The following is a 21,695-nucleotide window of genomic DNA, read 5'->3' as shown; positions in this document are numbered from 1 at the left end:
TAAACCTCAGAGTGTGTGGTTGAAGCGGATACTCACCAGTGTTGTTTTCATCGACTAAAACTACGTGGAAATGTTTTCGTCGACTAAAACTAAGTCGAAGTTTTTTCGTCGACTACCCTTTTCCACTGACGAAAACTAAATGGAAACTAAATAAAAACTAAGCTATGATGACTAAAACTAAGACTAAATGTATTGACAATTTCGTCAAAAAAAATTAAAAAAAAACTAAAATGTCAGGAAGGGACTAGTGGACAAGACATCCAGTATGAGTCATTTTACAAAGCGTTGTGAGCTTGTAGATCTATCTATTTTCAGCAAGTGTAAAATCAGTCATTACGACGGCATCAAGGCCCGCCAAAACACACCTTAGTCGACTAAAACTAGACTAACACTAAAACATTCCAGGTGACTAAAGTAAATGTGACTAAAACAAGAGACTATGACTAAAACTAAAATAGCTGTCAATTTGCTGTCAACACAAAACAACACCGATTGAATACTGTATACTACATATTAAACCTCAGAGTGTGTGGTTGAAGCGGATAGTCACCAGTGTTGTTTTCGTCGACTAAAAAACTAAGTGGAAACTAAATAAAAACTAAGCTACGATGACTAAAACTAAGACTAAATGTATTGACAATTTCGTCAACAAATGAAAACTAGACTAAAATGTCAGGAAGGGACTAGTGGACAAGAGATCCAGTATGAGTCATTTTACACTCGCTTGTAGATCGGCTATTTTCAACAAGTGAAAAAATGCCATTACGACGGCATCAAGAGACCGCCAAAACACATTTTGTTCGACTAAAACCAACTGTAGATTCAGTCGACTAAAATCTCATGACATTTAGTCGACTGAAAACTAGGGTAAAACACTAAAACATTCCGGGTGACTAGTAAAATGTGACTAAAATTTACTAAAAATTACTACAAATGAAAACTATTCAAGAGACTTAATTATTATAATGACTAAAACTATAATTCAAAATCCGCTGCCCAAAAACAACAACAACAACAACAACAACAACAACAACAACAAACACGGATACTCACAAACTCCTGGCAGGGGTCCGCGGCCACGTGGAGGGTCTCCACGTGGAGACCCTCGAGACGGAGGGTCTCCGACGAGACGAGACGGAGGGCCTCCGTCTCGTCTTCCTCCTCAGAAGGGTCTTCACACTCATCGTCAGCGCGATGCACCCTCTGCCTGTTACCGAACTCTACTGGAGGGAGCCTACGGTCTGCAGCAGGAATATGAATTATATATCTATATGTCTGCAGTAGGAATATGAATAATATATCTACATATCTGCAGCAGGAACATGAATAATATATCTATAGGACAAGTAAATCAGATTTAAAAAAAATTAAGTTAAAGAAATATCTCATGTCACTTTACTTGATGATGGTCATTGAACACCGTTTAAAGCCTTTCATACTGAACGGTATAGGCTACACTCAAACTGAAATTGTATTCATGGATGGCGATGTTATAGTTATTAATCACTTGTTTTATATTTAGTTGTATTTTGTTTTTCTTACAGTCTTGTGTAAAATGTATTTAATATGAGGTAATTGTAATGCATTTTATGTGTGGAGCCCCAGGAAGAGAAATAAAATCCAAATCCAAATAAACAAATAAAATAACAAAAACATATATAGATATAGGTCTACAGTAGGAATATGAATAATATATCTATATGTCTACAGTAGGAATATGAATAATATATCTATATGTCTGCAAGATTTACATAAATCTAACCTCAATGTGTATTATGTGTTTACGGTACATATCTCTGCTGTATCCTCTACCTAACACCTAACGCACGCACGCACGCACGCACGCACACGCACACACACACACACGCACACGCACACGCACACACACACACACACACACACGCACACACACACACACACACACGCACACACGCACACACACACACACACACACACACACACACACACACACACACACACACACACCTTTGTGAATGAACTCATTGTCGACCACGCCGTTGAAGTCTCCACACAGACCACAGGTACGGTTAGCAAACTCTGGATCCAGTTCCACCTACAAGTACAGTACAGACACGTTACATATACGTTATAATAACGTGTTCATTATGTCATGCTTTAGCTATTGAAAAATAGCAGATCTACAAGCTCGTAGCGCGCCACCGAGTGGCGCGCTACGAGCTTGTAGGTCTACTATCTTTGAAAAATCGAAGAGCGACTGACATGGAAGACATTTTTATAGAATCTGATCTCAGGTCAGAATGGAAAACTGTCAGGATGTAGAAGAACATTTTTTAGAATCTGATCTCAGGTCAGAATGAAAACTGTCAGGATGTAGAAGACATTTTTATAGAATCTGATCTCAGGTCAGAATGGTAAACTGTCAGGATGTAGAAGACATTTTTTAGAATCTGATCTCAGGTCAGAATGGAAAACTGTCAGGATGTAGAAGAACATTTTTTAGAATCTGATCTCAGGTCAGAATGAAAACTGTCAGGATGTAGAAGAACATTTTTAGAATCTGATCTCAGGTCAGAATGAAAACTGTCAGGATGTAGAAGAACATTTTTAGAATCTGATCTCAGGTCAGAATGAAAACTGTCAGGATGTAGAAGAACATTTTTAGAATCTGATCTCAGGTCAGAATGGAAAACTGTCAGGATGTAGAAGAACATTTTTAGAATCTGATCTCAGGTCAGAATGGAAAACTGTCAGGATGTAGAAGACATTTTTTAGAATCTGATCTCAGGTCAGAATGGAAAACTGTCAGGATGTAGAAGAACATTTTTTAGAATCTGATCTCAGGTCAGAATGAGAACTGTCAGGATGTAGAAGACATTTTTAGAATCTGATCTCAGGTCAGAATCAGAACTGTCAGGATGTAGAAGACATTTTTAGAATCTGATCTCAGGTCAGAATGGAAAACTGTCAGGATGTAGAAGAACATTTTTTAGAATCTGATCTCAGGTCAGAATGGGTTTAAGTTTAAGTACCATGACAGCATCGTCTCCGTTCCACATGATGGTGATTCCAGCTCTGGCCTGAAGTTTGGTGTAAACTGCACTTCTCTCCAGTTGGACTCCTCCCTCGTAGTACGGCAGGTCGACGCTGTAGGAGACACAAAACACAGTTATACTAGTACGGCAAGTCAATGCTGTAGGAGACACAAAACACCACAAAACACAGTTATAATAGTACGTCAAGTCAATGCTGTAGGAGACACAAAATGTCATAGCACGGCAAGTCAATGCTGTAGGAGACACAAAACGTCATAGTACGGCAAGTCAATGCTGTAGGAGACACAAAACGTCATAGTACGGCAAGTCAATGCTGTAGGAGACACAAAACGTCATAGTACGGCAAGTCAATGCTGTAGGAGACACAAAACGTCATAGTACGGCAAGTCAATGCTGTAGGAGACACAAAACGTCATAGTACGGCAAGTCAATGCTGTAGGAGACACACAACAGTTATAATAGTACGGCAAGTCAATGCTGTAGGAGACACAAAACGTCATAGTACGGCAAGTCAATGCTGTAGGAGACACAAAATGTCATATTAAAGGAGAATTCCACACTAAAAGGCTTTCTTACCTTTCTTTGTAGTTGTTACGTCGCCACCAAAGAGGTCCAGGTGTTATTTTGTGCAAAAGCTCCTTATTGGCTATTTCCCCTACCATAAGCCCTCAATGAATCGCATTGAATTGGAATAAATGTAATGGGGCTATGGGGTGTTATGCTAATTCACTTAGTTCCATCGCTCAAAAATCTATATTTGTTGTATATATATCCTCTCTTCATAATGTAAATAGTATCCCAAGCGGCAACACTTTACTACTTATTTCGATGAAAATAAGCGAATTAGCACAAAAAAAAACAACCCCCATTGAAGGCTTATAGTAGGGGAAATAGCCAATAATTGGACTTTTGCACAAAATAACACCTGGACCTCTTTGGTCGGGGACGTAACAGGTACAAATAAAGGTAAGAAAGCCTTCTAGCATGGAATTCTCCTTTAACCCATTCTGACCGGGGTGTTATCATCATGTTATGCTTTAGCTATTGAAAAATAGCAGATCTACAACTTGTAGATCTGCAATTTTTTTGAAAAATCGAAGAACGACTGACATTTTTTAGAATCTGATCTCAGGTCAGAATGGGTTAATCAGACCCAGTGTGTGTCCAGTGGAAACCTCGTATATGAATCTGATCTCAGGTCAGAATGGGTGGAGTATGGGGTAGTATACAGCAGTACCACGTTGTCATCTATAACTATACGAATAGCCTCGAACCGGAAACGGCTTCTTCCAAACAAACTCACGGCTTTCCGTCGACGCTCACGGTGTCGTTGGACATGCGGAAGGTGAGGTCGCCGACGGCCCCCAGCAGGTAGAGGACTCGGGAGCGCCCCCTCCTGACGTGCAGCGAGAAGCGCTGGTTATAGGCGTCGGCGTGGCAGTCGGACACCAGGTTGTATTCACACTGGCCCGGGAACCGGAAGACGGAGCCGTCGAAGGTCTTGTAGTGCTGCCGGCCCCACGCGCTGCAGATGCGGCTCACGTGGTCAGGAGCTGTTTGACACAACGTTGGGGACAAAGTCACATAATGTAGCGTCAGACTAGTCTATAACAAAGTCACATAATGTAGCGTCGGACTAGTCTATAACAAAGTCACATAATGTAGCGTCGGACTAGTCTATAACAAAGTCACATAATGTAGCGTCGGACTAGTCTATAACAAAGTCACATAATGTAACGTCGGACTAGTCTATAACAAAGTCACATAATGTAACGTCGGACTAGTCTATAACAAAGTCACATAATGTAACGTCAGACTAGTCTATAACAAAGTCACATATACATGTGCATCGCATTTAAATGATTCTATTGAACTCATCATCAATATTTCAAATCAATGGTCTTTTATCGGGTGTGTGCTATGAACAAAAGGTGTCTCTCAGCCTTTTTTCAGCCATATGTCACATTACCAAATGTAACCAGAGGAGCAACGTAAAAATAATAATACAAGGAAGAAGGAACAAGGAACACTTGAAAATTATATTCTGGGAAATGCCCAGGTTAAAAAACGCCTCCCCCTAGCCAGCCGGGGCGCCTGATGGAGGGGAAAGGAACTGGTTCCTTCCACGCACTACGTCCAACCAGTGAAACTCCCCCCTGTCAGGTGTAAAGGAGCAACTTGGACACTCAGGCATGAAGGAAGCATGAGTTCAAGTCCGTTGCTCTCCCCATGTCCCCCATATATAGGGACTAGGTTGGTGGAGGGTGTGTAGAGCCCAGGATCACATTAAATAATTGCAGTGGTGGAAAAAGTACAAAAATATTTTACTTAAGTAGAAGTACTGATTCTCTACTTGAAAATTACTTAAGTAAAAGTACAAAGTACCCATTAAGAAAGTTACTTAAGTAAAAGTATAAAAGTACCTCAAATTAAATGTACTTAAGTACAAAAAGTACCCGGTGTAAAAATGTACTTAAGTATAAAAGTAAAAATTACAAAGTACAAGTAAAACGTACAAGTAAAAAGTACAACATGCTTTTCAAAATGCCTACAAAGAAATGAAGTCCAAAAGTGGCTTTATTTCAACACTCGTCTCGAAACTGGCCATTCATTATCAATGGCATTTAATGTTTGTGTTGGAATAAACACTAGAAAAAGGCCATTCATTCATTATCAATGGCATTTAATGTTTGTGTTGGAATAAACACTAGAAACTAAACTGGCCACTCATTATCATTACAAACATTACAAACAACTCAGGGTGCAAGCAAGCTCACACAAAAATATATTTCAGTTTGGGGTCCACAGTAATTTAGGGGAGATTGGGGAGAGCCATTGCAATTTGCAAAACAGACATTATAATTGCGTGAATTCACGCATTATAATTAGCCCTTCACTAATTAAGCCCCACCCACTCCACGTTGCAGGGCAAACTGTCTCCCATTGAGATGCATGTAAATGATTTCTCCATCAAAATAATCGATCATTTCAGTAGCAAGAGCTTGAAAATGTCTTCTAAATAGAGTAAAAAAAGCCTACAGTAGGCTATATGCCTATGCACAGATGTGGATTACTGGGGGATAAAGTTGAAACCGATATCAACTTTAACGACCATCCCGTTCGACAGACGTTTACATGCAATGCACGGTAAAGACTAGGCCTACAGTGATTATTATTGCAATCACCTGGATGGGTGAGTCGTGTAACGCTCCTGACGTTAAGATGTGTATGTGAGTCCCATACACATGCGCTGCATCTGCTGGTTATTGCAGTTCTGTTTTCGTCACATAATGTGACGAAAACAGAACTGCAATAACCAGCAGATGCAGCGCACGTCAGACACACACACACACACACACACACACACACACACACGCACACACACACACACACGCACGGCTCGCTGTTATTTATTCACCGCACCAGAGAGAGAGAGAGAGAGAGAGAGAGAGAGAGAGACGGGCGCTTCTTGTCCAGCTTTTTCAACGCACCGCACCACCATGCTTCTGTGTGAATGTGAACGAATGAGTGAGGCGATGACTTTATAAACTTTATGTGGAAAATGCGGAGATTGCGCATATTTCGCGTGGAAATGTGTAGCGAGTAACGAAAGGTGTCCAATTTTAATGTAGCGGATTAAAAGTGCGATTTTTTACTTGTAAATGTAACGAAGTAAAAGTAAAAATACAGAAAAATAAAAATAGTAAATAAAAGTACAAATTCTCAAAATGTGTACTTAAGTACAGTAACGAAGTAATTGTACTTCGTTATTTTCCACCACTGAATAATTGACACACGGGTGAAAAATGGGTTACAATATCACAGGATAAAAAATAAAAAAGACTGTACTGTTGGGCGGGGCCGTTCATAATACAATTGAGGTATGAAGCTGCGGGCCGCATGACATTTATCCCAGGGCCGCATTTGGCCCGCGGGCCACACTTTGGACACCCCTGGTTTAAAGTAAAAAAGAAAAACTGCCCCAGAACCATTAAAAGTAAAAAATAACTGCCCCAGAACCATTAAAAGTAAAAAATAACTGCCCCAGAACCGTTAAAAGTAAAAAATAACTGCCCAAGAACCGTTAAAAGTAAAAAAGAAAAACTGCCCCAGAACCATTAAAAGTAAAAAATAACTGCCCCAGAACCATTAAAAGTAAAAAATAACTGCCCCAGAACCGTTAAAAGTAAAAAATAACTGCCCAAGAACCGTTAAAAGTAAAAAATAAAAACTGCCCCAGAACCATTAAAAGTAAAAAATAACTGCCCCAGAACCGTTAAAAGTAAAAAATAACTACCCAAGAACCGTTAAAAGTAAAAAACTGCCCCAGAACCATTAAAAGTAAAAAATAACTGCCCCAGGACCGTTAAAAGTAAAAAATAACTGCCCCAGGACCGTTAAAAGTAAAAAATAACTGCCCCAGAACCGTTAAAAGTAAAAAATAACTGCCCAAGAACCGTTAAAAGTAAAAAATAACTGCCCAAGAACCGTTAAAAGTAAAAAAATAACTGCCCAAGAACCGTTAAAAGTAAAAAATAAAAACTGCCCCAGAACCATTAAAAATAAAAAATAACTGCCCCAGAACCATTCAAAGTAAAAAATAACTGCCCCAGAACCGTTAAAAGTAAAAAATAACTGCCCCAGGACCGTTAAAAGTAAAAAATAACTGCCCCAGGACCGTTAAAAGTAAAAAATAACTGCCCCAGGACCGTTAAAAGTAAAAAATAACTGCCCCAGAACCGTTAAAAGTAAAAAAATAACTGCCCCAGGACCGCTAAAAGTCAAAAATAGCCCTTTTAAAAGTGTAAACATGCGATGTGAGTATCACTGGACCCTACCTTGTCTGGCTCGTACGACGTCAGTGCTCCAGGTGAGAGAGGCGGCCACTAGGACCCAGCAGATCCACTCCATGTCTGTCTGTCTGTTGGCCCGTCAGTCGACTGGCAGCCCCACGGCCAATCACTGCCTCTTATACTGGACCACCTCGCTGGGATGCCCCGCCCCCCGCGCCCCGCCCCCCCCGCCTCTGACGCTGCACTCATGTCTTATCTTAATTGACACGTGTGTGTGTGTGTGTGTGTGTGTGTGTGTGTGTGTGTGTGCGTGGGTGGGTGCGTGCGTGCGTGCGTGTGCGTGTGCGTGTGTGTGTGCGTGTGTGTGGGTGTGTGTGTGTGTGTGTGTGTGTGTGTGTGTGGGTGCGTGTGTGCGTGTGTGTGGGTGTGTGTGTGTGTGTGTGTGTGTGTGTGTGTGGGTGCGTGTGTGTGTGTGTGTGCGTGTGTGTGGGTGTGTGTGTGTGTGTGTGTGTGTGTGTGTGTGTGTGCAAACATGGGTTGCATCCGTGATTCCCAACATGCGGTCCGGGGCCCCACTAGTGGTCTGTAATATTTTTTTAAGCAAGATTTCTTTAGAGAAATATTTCGATTTTTTATTATCGTGAGAACGATGGCTTACATTTGTTTTACTAGAAATACTGAGGGTTTTTTTTATTAGCTTGGATTCCCCATGTATGATGGCACATGGTGGACTGGTTTCTGAACCGCCCACAGCCCTCCTATGAGACACAGACTGGTTTCTGAACTGCCCACAGCCCTCCTATGAGACACAGACTGGTTTCTGAACTGCCCACAGCCCTCCTATGAGACACAGACTGGTTTCTGAACTGCCCACAGCCCTCCTTTGAGACACAGACTGGTTTCTGAACTGCCCACAGCCCTCCTATGAGACACAGACTGGTTTCTGAACTGCCCACAGCCCTCCTATGAGACACAGACTGGTTTCTGAACTGCCCACAGCCCTCCTATGAGACACAGACTGGTTTCTGAACTGCCCACAGCCCTCCTATGAGACACAGGCTGGTTTCTGAACTGCCCACAGCCCTCCTATGAGACACAGACTGGTTTCTGAACGGCCCACAGCCCTCCTATGAGACACAGGCTGGTTTCTGAACTGCCCACAGCCCTCCTGTGAGACACAGACTGGTTTCTGAACTGCCCACAGCCCTCCTATGAGACACAGACTGGTTTCTGAACTGCCCACAGCCCTCATATGAGACACAGACTGGTTTCTGAACTGCCCACAGCCCTCCTATGAGACACAGACTGGTTTCTGAACTGCCCACAGCCCTCCTATGAGACACAGACTGGTTTCTGAACCGCCCACAGCCCTCCTATGAGACACAGACTGGTTTCTGAACGGCCCACAGCCCTCCTATGAGACACAGACTGGTTTCTGAACTGCCCACAGCCCTCCTATGAGACACAGACTGGTTTCTGAACTGCCCACAGCCCTCCTATGAGACACAGACTGAGTAGAAACAAAATTGTGCCATTTTATCATGATTATTAGTGAGGAAAAGTATTAGGTGGAAAAGTGGTGAAGTGGTCCTTTATTGCAGTGGCTCCTAATATTTTCAGGCCATGAATTTTAACTGGGGACCACCCAACAATAATCATATTTGAACTGGGGACCACCCAACAATAATCGTATTTGAACTGGGGACCACCCAACAATAATCTTAATCTGACCCAAAAGTAATCATATTTGAACTGGGAACTCAAAGGTCATAGGTTAAAAATAGTTCAAAATTGCACAGAGTCCAGAAATTCTTATTTTGTGTGAATTTCAGCCTCTGGGGGGGGGGGGGGGGGTATTTATATGCAAATATCATGACCAATGGCATTGCAATGAACATCAATGATGACATTTAGTTAATTATAATAATTAAGTAATTAATTAAAATAAAGATGTTACCGAAAAGCAACGCTGGGTCTTACAGGGTTAAATTGTCCCCCAATAAATAAATAAATAAAATAAAAAGTCATGTGGGGCCCCCAGCTGGGGGTCCCGACCCACAGGTTGAGCAACACTGGTCTAAAAATGCACACGACGACACAAAGATGAACTGGAGATGAACTTGATCGCTGCGTACGTAGAAAGGTCAACAGTCGCAAATAAAGCGTCATTAATAAGGCCTGTGTGTGTGTGTGTGTGTGTGTGTGTGCTCAGAGACAGAACATGATGTATCAAACACCATAAATGTGTGTGTGCACACGTGCGTGCGTGTGTGTGTATGACTGTGTGTGTGCGTGCCAACACGACAGCTGAGTGACAGCTCTGTGACATCATCGTCGTCTTCATGCATTCACCAGCTGTGAACGATTAACCCATTCTGAACGGGGACCCATCTTGGTGTTCAGCATCATGCTATGCTTTAGCTATTGAAAAATAGCAGATCTACAAGCTCATAGCGCGCCACCGAGTGGCGCGCTACGAGCTTGTAGGTCTGCTATTTTTTTTGAAAAATCGAAGAACGACTGACATTTTTAGAATCTGATCTCAGGTCAGAATGGGTTAATCATAGACCAGTGTGTGTCCAGTGGAAACCTCGTATGAATCTGATCTCAGGTCAGAATGGGTTAACAGTAAATGATTAACAGCATCCTCCTCTGATGGAACTCACACTGGTGGAAGGGGAACAATGTAATTATAGGCCTATATATATATATATTGGTACTCCTGAGGAGGACAGAGTCTGTCTAGTGTGTGATTTAAAAGAAATTGAAAATGAAATTAATCTTTTGTTTTACTGCCCATTATATGAAGAATTAAGACATGTATTATTTTGTAAAATGACAACCATCTGTGCTGACTTTTTCTGGTTGGAGGACTATATGAAAAACTGGAATTTTGTTTTAGGAAAGATACTTTTGCTTTGGCAGACTTTTTATGCAGGGCGTGGGAAATAAGGCAGAATGTTTTGTTTGTGTAAAAAAAAAAAAATGTAATATCAACAAAACATATCTGTTTATTGTACACAATGCAATATTGAATGCAATGATATGGTGTGTCCTGTAAGCCCATGTGGGCTGGGCGCCTTTGGTGCATGACACAAAAATAAAGAAATCTATCTATCTATCTATATATATATATATATATTATTGTGATCATTAGAATGTCTAGAAGGTGTTTTGTTTATTATTGTTAGAGATATCCCAGAGATGTAAATTATGAACCCATTTTCTTTTTTAATATAATTATTATAAATGTGCATACAACTTTTTTTTTTTTACATAGTTTTCTCTGCAAAGTCCTAGCAGTGCAAGTAAGGTTGAACCCATTCTGACCTGAGATCAGATTCTAAAAAATGTCAGCCTTTGAAACCCAAAGCCTGATGGACGTGCCCCCCCCCCCCCCTTTCCTTTGTATCTATAACAATCATGCTATTGTTCTAAACTTGCCAATCCACAATATTGTGTTTTTCCTTTATTTTACATAACTAGATCAGTATCATAACTCTTGGCATAGAGTTGTGATACTGATCTAGTTATGAAACTTTATTTTTAAGTGACAAAACAGCACCAACAACAACACCCCTGATTCCCCGAAAAAAAACACTTCATAGCTACGATCAACAAAAGGAGAAAGTGGAACAGGATAGACCACACCCTTTATAGCAAGGACACAAATAACACCACGAGACACAGCGAAAGAGGAAAGAGGGTAGGCAGAGGAACACCTGGGAAACGTTCCACACACGGTACCCGGCAGGAAGTAAAGGTCCAGGCCCAGAAGAGAGTGCGATAAAGAGATGACTTCAAAACCTCAAACTTAAATCCAACCTCAAATCCATATATGGAGCTGGCCTGTTCTGACATTCCATATGTTCCATCAAACCCTGTACACTCAAGACACGCTCCATATATGGCCAGCACATAATTCATTCCATATGTTGATCTGACCCCCCCCATGCCAAACGCCAGCGCTCGCCCAACAGTCTGCTGTCACTGCGTGCGCGCGACCTCGCCCTATAGGGCCCTTTAGGGCGAGGTCGCTTGTCGCCCTCAGGCGTCTCACTGGTGTACACTGTACAGCACTGTACAGTACTGTACAGCACTGTACAGTGTACACTGTACAGCACTCGAGTAAATGTAGCTACATCCTGACAGTCTTCTGAAAAAGCTACGTTTCTGTGTCAGTCGTTCTTCGATTTTTTTCAAAAATAGCAGACCTACAAGCTCGTAGCGCGCCACTCGGTGGCGCGCTACGAGCTTGTAGGTCTGCTATTTTTTCAATAGCTAAAGCATAACATGATGCCAACACCAAAAGGGGTTCCCACCCAAAATGATTTAAATCTCTTGTATATCCGGGTGTTACATCAGGGTTAACGGAGACCATGGGATTCTACAAAACGTCTTCTGAATCTTGACAGTTTTCTGCCAGTATAGTTCTCCAGACTATTTCATGTCAAGGACCCCCCATCTGAAAATACGTTGCCGTTTCCCTATTAACCCATTCTGAACGGGAACCCATTATGGTGTTGGCATCATGTTATGCTTTAGCTATTGAAAAACAGCAGATCTACAAGCTCGTAGCGCGCCACCGAGTGGCGCGCTACGAGCTTGTAGGTCTGCTATTTTTTGAAAAATCGAAGAACGACTGACATTTTTAGAATCTGATCTCAGGTCAGAATGGGTTAATCAGACCCAGTGTGTGTCCAGTGGAAACCTCGTATGAATCTGATCTCAGGTCAGAATGGGTTAAAAGTTGGTCACTGCATTTGAAGACAGTGTTTTTTTCTTCCTTTTCCACTTCAAGTTTTAAAACGTATCCAAATGTTCAGAAAATAGCAGATCTACAGCACAAACCTTTGCAAAAGCAACGCTAAGGGGGTGGGTGGCACAAAGGCATAGCCTGCGTAGTCTTTTGAATGCGATTTAATTTAATTCTATAGTCATAATTTACTCAAACTGAAATAATGTACCAACATTTTCCATCAGTTTTGAGCACACATGCATCTCCCCACAATTATGGTGCGAGACAAAGATGACACACGCATACCGTATACCGTACTGTACTGTACTTTACTGTACTGTATATATGTCCTGCATGTGAAGACATTGTGTCTTGATGTGTAGCAATGTTTAACCCATTCTGACCTGAGATCAGATTCTAAAAAACGTCTTCTACATCCTGACAGTTTTCTGAAAAAGCCTATGTTTCTATATGTGTCAGTCGTTCTTCGATTTTTCAACAAAAAAAATAGCAGACCTACAAGCTCGTAGCGCGCCACTCGGTGGCGCGCTATGAGCTTGTAGATCTGCTATTTTTCAATAGCTATAGAGCATAACATGATGCCATTATAACACCGGGAAGGGGTTCCCGACCGTCCAGAATGGGTTAATCCTGGTTGTGTCACTTTATGAAAGCCCCTCCGTGGATAAACAGCCACTCTGTTGTTTGACCAGAGCATATAAAGGCCGCCACTCCCACAGGTCAAATACAACTTTATTGTTCGCCGCGGGGAAGACAGCTGCAGTGCCTCGCATCATGTTGGTTTATAGGGAGGATATGATTGGTTCAGGGAGGATATGGATATGCACAGTACAGTACAGTACAGCACAGTACAGTACTACTGCATGTGAGACAATGAAGTTGTTGCCCAATATTTCCTCTCCGGTGTCTATTAACCCATTTAGGCCTGACGTCGAAATTAAAAGAAAAATTGTCTTCAAAAAGGTTGTTTTCTGAAATACCTCATGTTTCTGTATCTCAGTGGTGCTCAATATTTCATCTCAAGGACCCCAAGAATTATATGTATTTGGCCGACCAAACCCCCATCCTGAAAATATGTTGTTCCCGGGACCCCTCAGAAGGACCCCTCAGAAGGACCCCTCAGGGACCCCTCAGAAGCAAAGATTTGAGTTTAAAACATTTGCTCAGAAAGAATATATATTCAAAGACTTGCGCCACATTTTCACGATTAAAAAAAAACAAAACAGACCTACAAGCTCATAGAGCGCCACTCGGTGGCGCGCTACGAGCTTGTAGATCTGCTATTTTTCAATAGCTGAATTATAACATAATGTTTAAAACACCAAAAGGGGTTCCCGCCCCCAAAATGGATTAAAACAATGTTGTTTTTGGCAGCAATTGTTTTATTTTAGTTTCAGTCATAGTCTCCTTGAATAGTTTTCATTTAGTTTTAGTCACATTTTAGTCACCCGGAATGTTAGTTTTAGTTGACTAAATATCATAAGATTTTAGTCGACTAAATCCACAGTTGATTTAGTCGACTGAGGATTAGTTTCGGCGGTGCCTTGATGCCGTCATAATGATTGTTTTACACATGCTGAAAATAGCAGATCTCACGCGTTAACTTGTGAGACAATGATTCTATGTCAGTGGTTCTCAAACATGTTCAGGTCAAGGACCCCAGTCTGACCTCTGAGGAATACCATCACCTGTATCTGATATGTAGGTGACTGATTGATTAAAAGAGCCTTTCAGATCAAACACACAATACAAATGCAATACAAATACAAAGTCACTATACAAATAACTACGGATTCCATGTTCCTCTATCTCTATTTCCCATTCCAAGTGTGTTATTGTCTTATAGTATGTATAACGCCAGTGCTGCCGTTTTCAGCAATGGGATAATACGTTTGTGGGTGAGTAGATCTTCTTGAGCTGGTCATTGTGAAAGTAGCTCTCAAGTAAAAACTCCTCTCTCTCTCTCTCTCTCTCTCTCTCTCTCATTAGCAGGCAGCAGGCACAGCAATACCCCTCTCTCTGTTTCTGGCGCCCCCTACTGGTATTAATAAGTCACAAACTCGTGTCGTTCCAATTTCACGCATGTGCACTGCACCACTCGTGTTCATGACTACACACGTATGTTGCACCACTCAAAAAAGTGTGGGCACCACCTGATATAGACAATATTTGAGGCCAATGAAAAACTATATACCAAATGTCACACTTTAAACATAAGGGACAGACTAATAGACTATAACAAAATAAACACTTGATAACATAATAACATCAATATAGGCTACAAATCTCTGCTTGTATTAGCTGTTGTAAAAGTTACAGCAAAAAGGGTTTTCTTCATATAATAATAATCAATAATAATCATGAAAAAAATGGCTCAATCTTTTTCTACTCGGTCTGTGTCTCATAGGAGGGCTGTGGGCAGTTCAGAAACCGTCTTCCAGTGACATCATCGATGGGGAATACAAGCTAATAGAAACTGCAGGCTTTCTAGTCCTGAAAAGTTGCAATGCGAAAATGGAAGCCGTCGTTCTCACGATAAAGAAAATCTAAACATTTTTGTAAAAAAAAAAAGAATCTGCCTAATGATGATGTCACTGGAAGACGGTTTCTAAACTGCCCACAGCCCTCCTACCAGTAAGACGCACAAACGCGGGAAGCGAACGCAGCTGAGACCCTGCAGATCATGTCTGTCTGTCTGTGTGTCTGTCCCGCTGTTACTGTATATGTGGACCTGGCCCCTTTTGTGCCCATATATGGAGCCGAGTGGACCTGGCCCCTTTTGTGCCCATATATGGAGCTGAGTGATTGCTGATGCACCACACTCCATATTTGGATAGCGGGACAGACACACGGACACACAGACAGACAGACAGACAGACAGACAGACAGACAGACATGATCTGCTAGGTCTCATAGTAAGTGCTCACTGCGTTCGCATTGAGACACAGACTGAGTAGAAGAAAAGTGTGCCATTTTATCATGATTATTAGTGAGGACCTATTATATGAAGATAGGTGAAAAGTGGTGAAGTGGTCCTTGTTGCGTTTTCACCTCCTGAAAACACCGTTCTCGTCTAAACGGACCACAGCAAACGATTTATTTCGCCGTTTTCTATGAACACCATCCTCGTGTAAAGACCACCTTAGATCGCCTCATATAAGAGCTGCGTTTTAAAAATAAACAAATCATCCAGACCGCTTCACTCACATGGATATGAAGAATCAACTAACTGAGAGAAAACACTATTGTTACCGCTGCTGAATTAGTTACATTTTCAACAGACTGTATCATATTATGAGTGACTGACTGTCACAAACGATACAGAGACAACCTCCCTGACAACAACACAGAGACAGCTTGTTTATTTTTGGACCACAACACTTATATGAAACGATTTTAAGATGAGCCCATGTTATTCTCCATGGGAAATTACTTCCGTGAACCAAGGGGATGAGCGAGTGACGTCAGGACTTTAGAACCAGGGGGATGAGCGAGTGACGTCAGGACTTTAGAACCAGGGGGATGAGTGAGTGATGTCAGGACTTTGGAACCAGGGGATGAGCGAGTGACGTCAGGACTTTAGAACCAGGGGGATGAGCGAGTGACGTCAGGACTTTAGAACCAGGGGGATGAGCGAGTGACGTCAGTGACTTTAGAACCAGGGGATGAGAGAGTGACGTCAGGACTTTAGAACCAGGGGATGAGCGAGTGACGTCATGACTTTAGAACCAAAGGATGAGCGAGTGACATCAGGACTTTGGAACCAGGGGATGAGCGAGTGACGTCATGACTTTAGAACCAGGGGATGAGCGAGTGACATCAGGACTTTATAGAACCAGGGGGATGAGCGAGTGACGTCAGGACTTTAAAACCAGGGGATGAGCGAGTGACATCAGGACTTTAGAAACAGGGGATGAGCGAGTGACGTCAGGACTTTAGAAACAGGGGATGAGCGAGTGACGTCAGGACTTTAGAAACAGGGGATGAGCGAGTGACGTCAGGACTTTATAGAACCAGGGGATGAGCGAGTGACGTCAGTGACTTTGGAACCAGGGGATGAGCGAGTGACGTCAGTGACTTGGAACAAGGGGATGAGCGAGTGACGTCAGTGACTTTAGAACCAGGGGATGAGCGAGTGACGTCAGGACTTTGGAACCAGGGGATGAGCGAGTGACGTCAGGACTTTATAGAACCAGGGGATGAGCGAGTGACGTCAGGACTTTATAGAACCAGGGGATGAGCGAGTGACGTCAGGACTTTGGTGCTCTATGGGCCCAAGGCTCTATGTTACTGTGGCACTGTTGAGCAGACTTAAAGGGCTATTCACAATGAGTGGCTAAGAAACCGTCTTTTCGCCCGTATGAGTCCTCATGTGTGTATTTAGATTACCCATCAGAGCAAAGCCTTTACCACAAACTGTACAAGAAAGGGGCTTTTCACCTGTGTGAGTTCTCGTGTGTTTTTTGTTGACTTGTGCTGCCACATACTGCTTTTCGCCTGTATGAGTCTAGTCATCATGTGTATATTTAGATTATCCATCTGAATGAAGCCTTTACCACAAACTGTACAAGAAACGGGCTTTTCGCCCGTATGAGTCATGTGTATATTTAGATTAGCCAACTGAATGAAGCCTTTACCACAAACTGTACAAGAAACGGGCTTTTCGCCTGTATGAGTCATCATGTGTATATTTAGATTATCCATCTGAATGAAGCCTTTACCACAAACTGTACAAGAAACGGGCTTTTCGCCTGTATGAGTCATCATGTGTATATTTAGATTAGCCAACTGAATGAAGCCTTCACCACAAACTGTACAAGAAAAGGGCTTTTTGCCTGTATGAGTCATCATGTGTCTTTTTAGATTACTTGTTTGACCACAGCCTTTAAAACATACTGTACAAGTATAGGGCTTTTCTCCTGTATGAACAGCTGACTGATCTCCCCTAGTCTCCTCCCACTCATCACTGTCTTCAGTGTCAGATTCAGAACAGTGTGAAGAGAGGAGCTGCTCACCACTAGTTGGTTGTGATGTTCCACAGTCCTCTACATCAGCTTGTGTTTTCACGTGTACCGTTGAGGTGCCGGCTACAGGCTCTGTCTCTCTGTTTTCAACATCATCATCTTCACTTTTCACTGCTATTAATGTCAACGTTGACCTACCAGCTTCTTCTGGTCCTTGAAGTAGCTCCTCCTGTTCCTCTTTAATCTGTGGAGGTTGTGGTTCCTCCTGGGCCAGAGTGGAGCTCCTCTGCTCTTCAGGTGGAGCCTCCTCTTTACAAACAGGGACGTGCAGAAAGTCTAGGAAGAAAATACAAAGAGACTCTAAAAGGTTTGAATCTTGTAGTAACCTCAGTGAAGAGTAGTGGCTGGAAAAAATGATACAGATTACTCTTTGCCCACATTTTCCAAATTTTAAATGTGACGGTGCGCTGAATGCGCTCTGTGCTGTAAATAGTGTAGCCGTTGTTTGTTTACATTGCAACGCTCTCATAGAAGATAATGAGAAGAGCTGAATGAGAGATAGTCATTATTTTGAAAGTAATGACTTGTAAATGTTAGATCAGTGAGTCTTCTTCAGAAGGTTAGTAGCATTAAAACATCGGCTGCGTCTAAAGTCCTCCTGGTGCTATCGCTTGAGCGCCAGCCGGATGCAGAGAGCTTTTATTTTGAAGAATTCAGAATAAAAAAACAATCCTCCAAAATCAGGAAGTGAAATCCACCATTACTAAGTCCCGCTAATAACTCTCTCTCTTCAGAAGCATTAACCCATTCTGACCGGGAACCCATTTTGGTGTCAGCATCATGTTATGCTTTAGCCATTGAAAAATAGAAGATCTACAAGCTCATAGCGCGCCACCGAGTGGCGCGCTACGAGCTTGTAGGTCCGCTATTTTTGAAAAATCGAAAGAACGACTGACATTTTTTAGAATCTGATCTCAGGTCAGAATGGGTTATAATCAGACCTAGTGTGTGTCCAGTGGAAACCTCGTATGAATCTGATCTCAGGTCAGAATGGGTTAAAGTAGACATGTTTTGTTTTGTTGTTTGTGACAGCCAGCAATGAGTAAAACGCTCCCAAACAATTGTAGTCTCTGTGACACATCTAGGGGCCACAATATGTCCCTGTGACACATCTAGGGGCCACAATCTGTCCCTGTGACACATCTAGGGGCCACAATCTGTCCCTGTGACACATCTAGGGGCCCACAATCTGTCCCTGTGACACATCTAGGGGCCCACAATATGTCCCTGTGACACATCTAGGGGCCACAATCTGTCCCTGTGACACATCTAGGGGCCCACAATCTGTCCCTGTGACACATCTAGGGGCCACAATCTGTCCCTGTGACACATCTAGGGGCCACAATCTGTCCCTGTGACACATCTAGGGGCCACAATCTGTCCCTGTGACACATCTAGGGGCCACAATCTGTCCCTGTGACACATCTAGGGGCCACAATCTGTCCCTGTGACACATCTAGGGGCCACAATCTGTCCCTGTGACACATCTAGGGGCCACAATCTGTCCCTGTGACACATCTAGGGGCCACAATCTGTCCCTGTGACACATCTAGGGGCCACAATCTGCATTCAAAAGAAATTCCTAGAAGCTTTGTCATTGGTCGAGAAAAATGACAAACCAATCAGGAAGTAGTCAGGCAAATCGACCAATGACAAAGCCTCCGGGAAAATCTTTGACTATAGAATTTGGCCCCTAGATGTGTCAGAGAAACTGTTTCTTCCAGGGAGCTCTGAAACTGAATATCAATATCAACATTTTGAGAAATACTGAAAAGATATTGCTTATAGCAGCTTTAATATTGTAAGCGCGATGCAGCAAAATACCATAAATGAGACCAGAACGTCTACTTTATATTCGATCAGTGCCGACGCAGCCTAGATTCAGAGAAAAATGGGTTTTAAAACAGCGCTTTTAAACACTTCAGTGAACGGCGCGGACATCCGGAAAAGGGCAGGCTGTTGCTAAAGACTTTATTTCAGAAAGACCTTTTTTAAATCGCTATAATACATTAGGAGAGAGTGCTTTAAACTTACTGAGATCCAGGTGGTCTTCAGGTTCCTGTTTAATAGAAACAGCCGTGGCTGGAGAACTGATTTTCACCTGCAGACTGGACTCCTCACACTGCTCTGGAATGAAGGAATACAATACAATACTTTAATAATATAGGACTTTGATGTGGCAACCGAAAGGTTGCCGGTTCGATTCCCCGGACGGGCAGGAACAATATGGGTGGGGAAGTGATTGTCATCACTCACCCAACACCGCTGAAGTGCCAGTATAAGACTGTGGTCGTACTGGTCAGCTCCCAGGTTTTAATCACACACACACACACACACACACACACACACACACACACACACGTCAGTGACGTCACTGCTGCAATTGGCGACGAAAACGCTTTACTTATGAACCTGAACACAATATTTAACAATAATGAACAACTTGAAGCAACGTAGTTCGGTTCAGCTAGCATGCTAAGCTGTCGTTCAGAGTTTACTAACCTGCAGTGTGTAGAGTAGACCGAGGTCTTCATACTTCACATGTTTGTCCGAAACACACATCTGCTCTCCCACCGACGGCAGCTGTTCATTTATCTTCCGCCATACTGACTCCATTTGATACGTTTTTACCTCCTTTATGAGACGTTGTTTTATTGTAGTAGCACTCACTCACTCACTCATAGTAGCATACACACGTTTATTTCACACCACGGTGAAAAAAAACAACAACAACAGAGCTAAAGGCTAACAACCTCTGAAAGCTAACAGCAACAACACCACACACTTCTTGTTGGTTTCCGGCAGTCTGGACGCCGCGAGGCGCATTACTGCCCTCCACTGGTCTGGTGATGTATTCACCTAGAATAGATCTTACTATATTCCAGTATTGTGCAGGAGCTGCGCCCTTACTGCAGCTCAGCTTGAGATCAATTGGTGTTCCTCACTATGGCCAAATAAAGAAAGAACAGAAAAAGACTCCAGTTCACTCCTACCGCTTTCATCTTTAAGAATAGTGATTGTCTTTGTTGCCCCTTTTCCACCGGTTGGTTCCCAGTGGGAACCGGTTCAGTTCTTTTTGGTTTTTAGTCCATTAGCAGAGCTCCAAAATTGAAACATTAATTATGAATTGAGTGTAGCAAAACCATACCTATATTACATTGTTATCACCATTAAACTTCCCCAATTGAGTACTTACACGAAGACAATGATTTATTGTATTACAAATTTTACATTTTTAAATATGCAAATTAGGCATTATGTAGGATAATATGCAAACAAATCAAAAATATGAAAAAGGAACTACTGTGGAAGGGTTATCATGTATTAATTTACTTGTATTGATCCTATAAACAATTTAATATAGGGTATAGTTTGCCCACCAATTTTGGAGCTCTGGCTCATGGACTGAAAACCAAAAAGAACTGAACCGGTTCCCATTGGGAACCAACCGGTGGAAAAGAACTGAACCGGAAAAGGGGTCGTCTTTCTGTGCTGTAATTACTACACTCTAGAACTAAAGTGTTTCACCGTTTCTGGTGTTACCTTTGATGAATAATTTTACAAATGGTTGCAGCTGGTGTCTTAAAAATAAAGACCACCTAGTCATAAAATCTCCCTAGGTTGAAGGTGTCAAGATGGGGCTACCCCCTGGGATGGCTCTCACCGGCGTGCCCGGGAAACGGGCCTATCTTGACAGCTGGTCGAGCCTTAGGTTAAGGCCTTAAATAACTTCATTCTGGTAAAGTTCACATAGTCATAAATAGGAGTAAAACGGTTACAAGGATTTTGCAACTATAGCTGAAATAACAGGGTCCACGATTAGGACAACATCCTGCCCTTCTGGGGTATGACAGCTGATCTCACAAGAGAGGGTGAGCCCTCAGCTCAGCTGTCAGGAAAAGTCCATCCCCTTTGAATTACCTTAGATGTGTTCTGTGTGTTCAATCAATTATATTGTTAACAATACCTTCTGTCTTATTCATTATTTAGTTTCATATTCAGTTTGTTTAAGATTGAACTATAAGGATATTTGAATATAGAGCATTATAGAGTTATCCTCATGTGGTAACATGTAATAAAGTGT

At 42.3% G+C, this 21,695-nt stretch overlaps 1 protein-coding gene across 1 annotated transcript in view; it reads right to left on the bottom strand.

Moving 5' to 3' along the window:
* Positions 1-20,437, bottom strand: part of muc2.1 (mucin 2.1) — a gene marked incomplete at its 5' end in the record, with an annotated part of 84,157 nt that extends 63,720 nt beyond the window's left edge. The window contains 7 exons of the mRNA XM_080772087.1: positions 1,054-1,241; positions 1,987-2,074; positions 3,012-3,126; positions 3,541-3,552; positions 4,339-4,588; positions 19,646-19,738; positions 20,365-20,437. Coding sequence (XP_080628213.1) covers positions 1,054-1,241; positions 1,987-2,074; positions 3,012-3,126; positions 3,541-3,552; positions 4,339-4,588; positions 19,646-19,738; positions 20,365-20,437 — 819 coding nt within the window. The remainder of the gene's footprint in view (positions 1-1,053; positions 1,242-1,986; positions 2,075-3,011; positions 3,127-3,540; positions 3,553-4,338; positions 4,589-19,645; positions 19,739-20,364) is intronic.
* Between the last annotated feature and the right edge of the window lie 1,258 nt (positions 20,438-21,695).

The sequence above is a fragment of the Protomyctophum bolini genome (genome assembly GCF_963924005.1).
Source record: "Protomyctophum bolini genome assembly, chromosome: 9".
In the NCBI taxonomy this organism is placed as follows: Eukaryota; Metazoa; Chordata; class Actinopteri; order Myctophiformes; family Myctophidae; genus Protomyctophum; species Protomyctophum bolini.
This window is presented reverse-complemented; position numbering and strand designations above follow the sequence as displayed.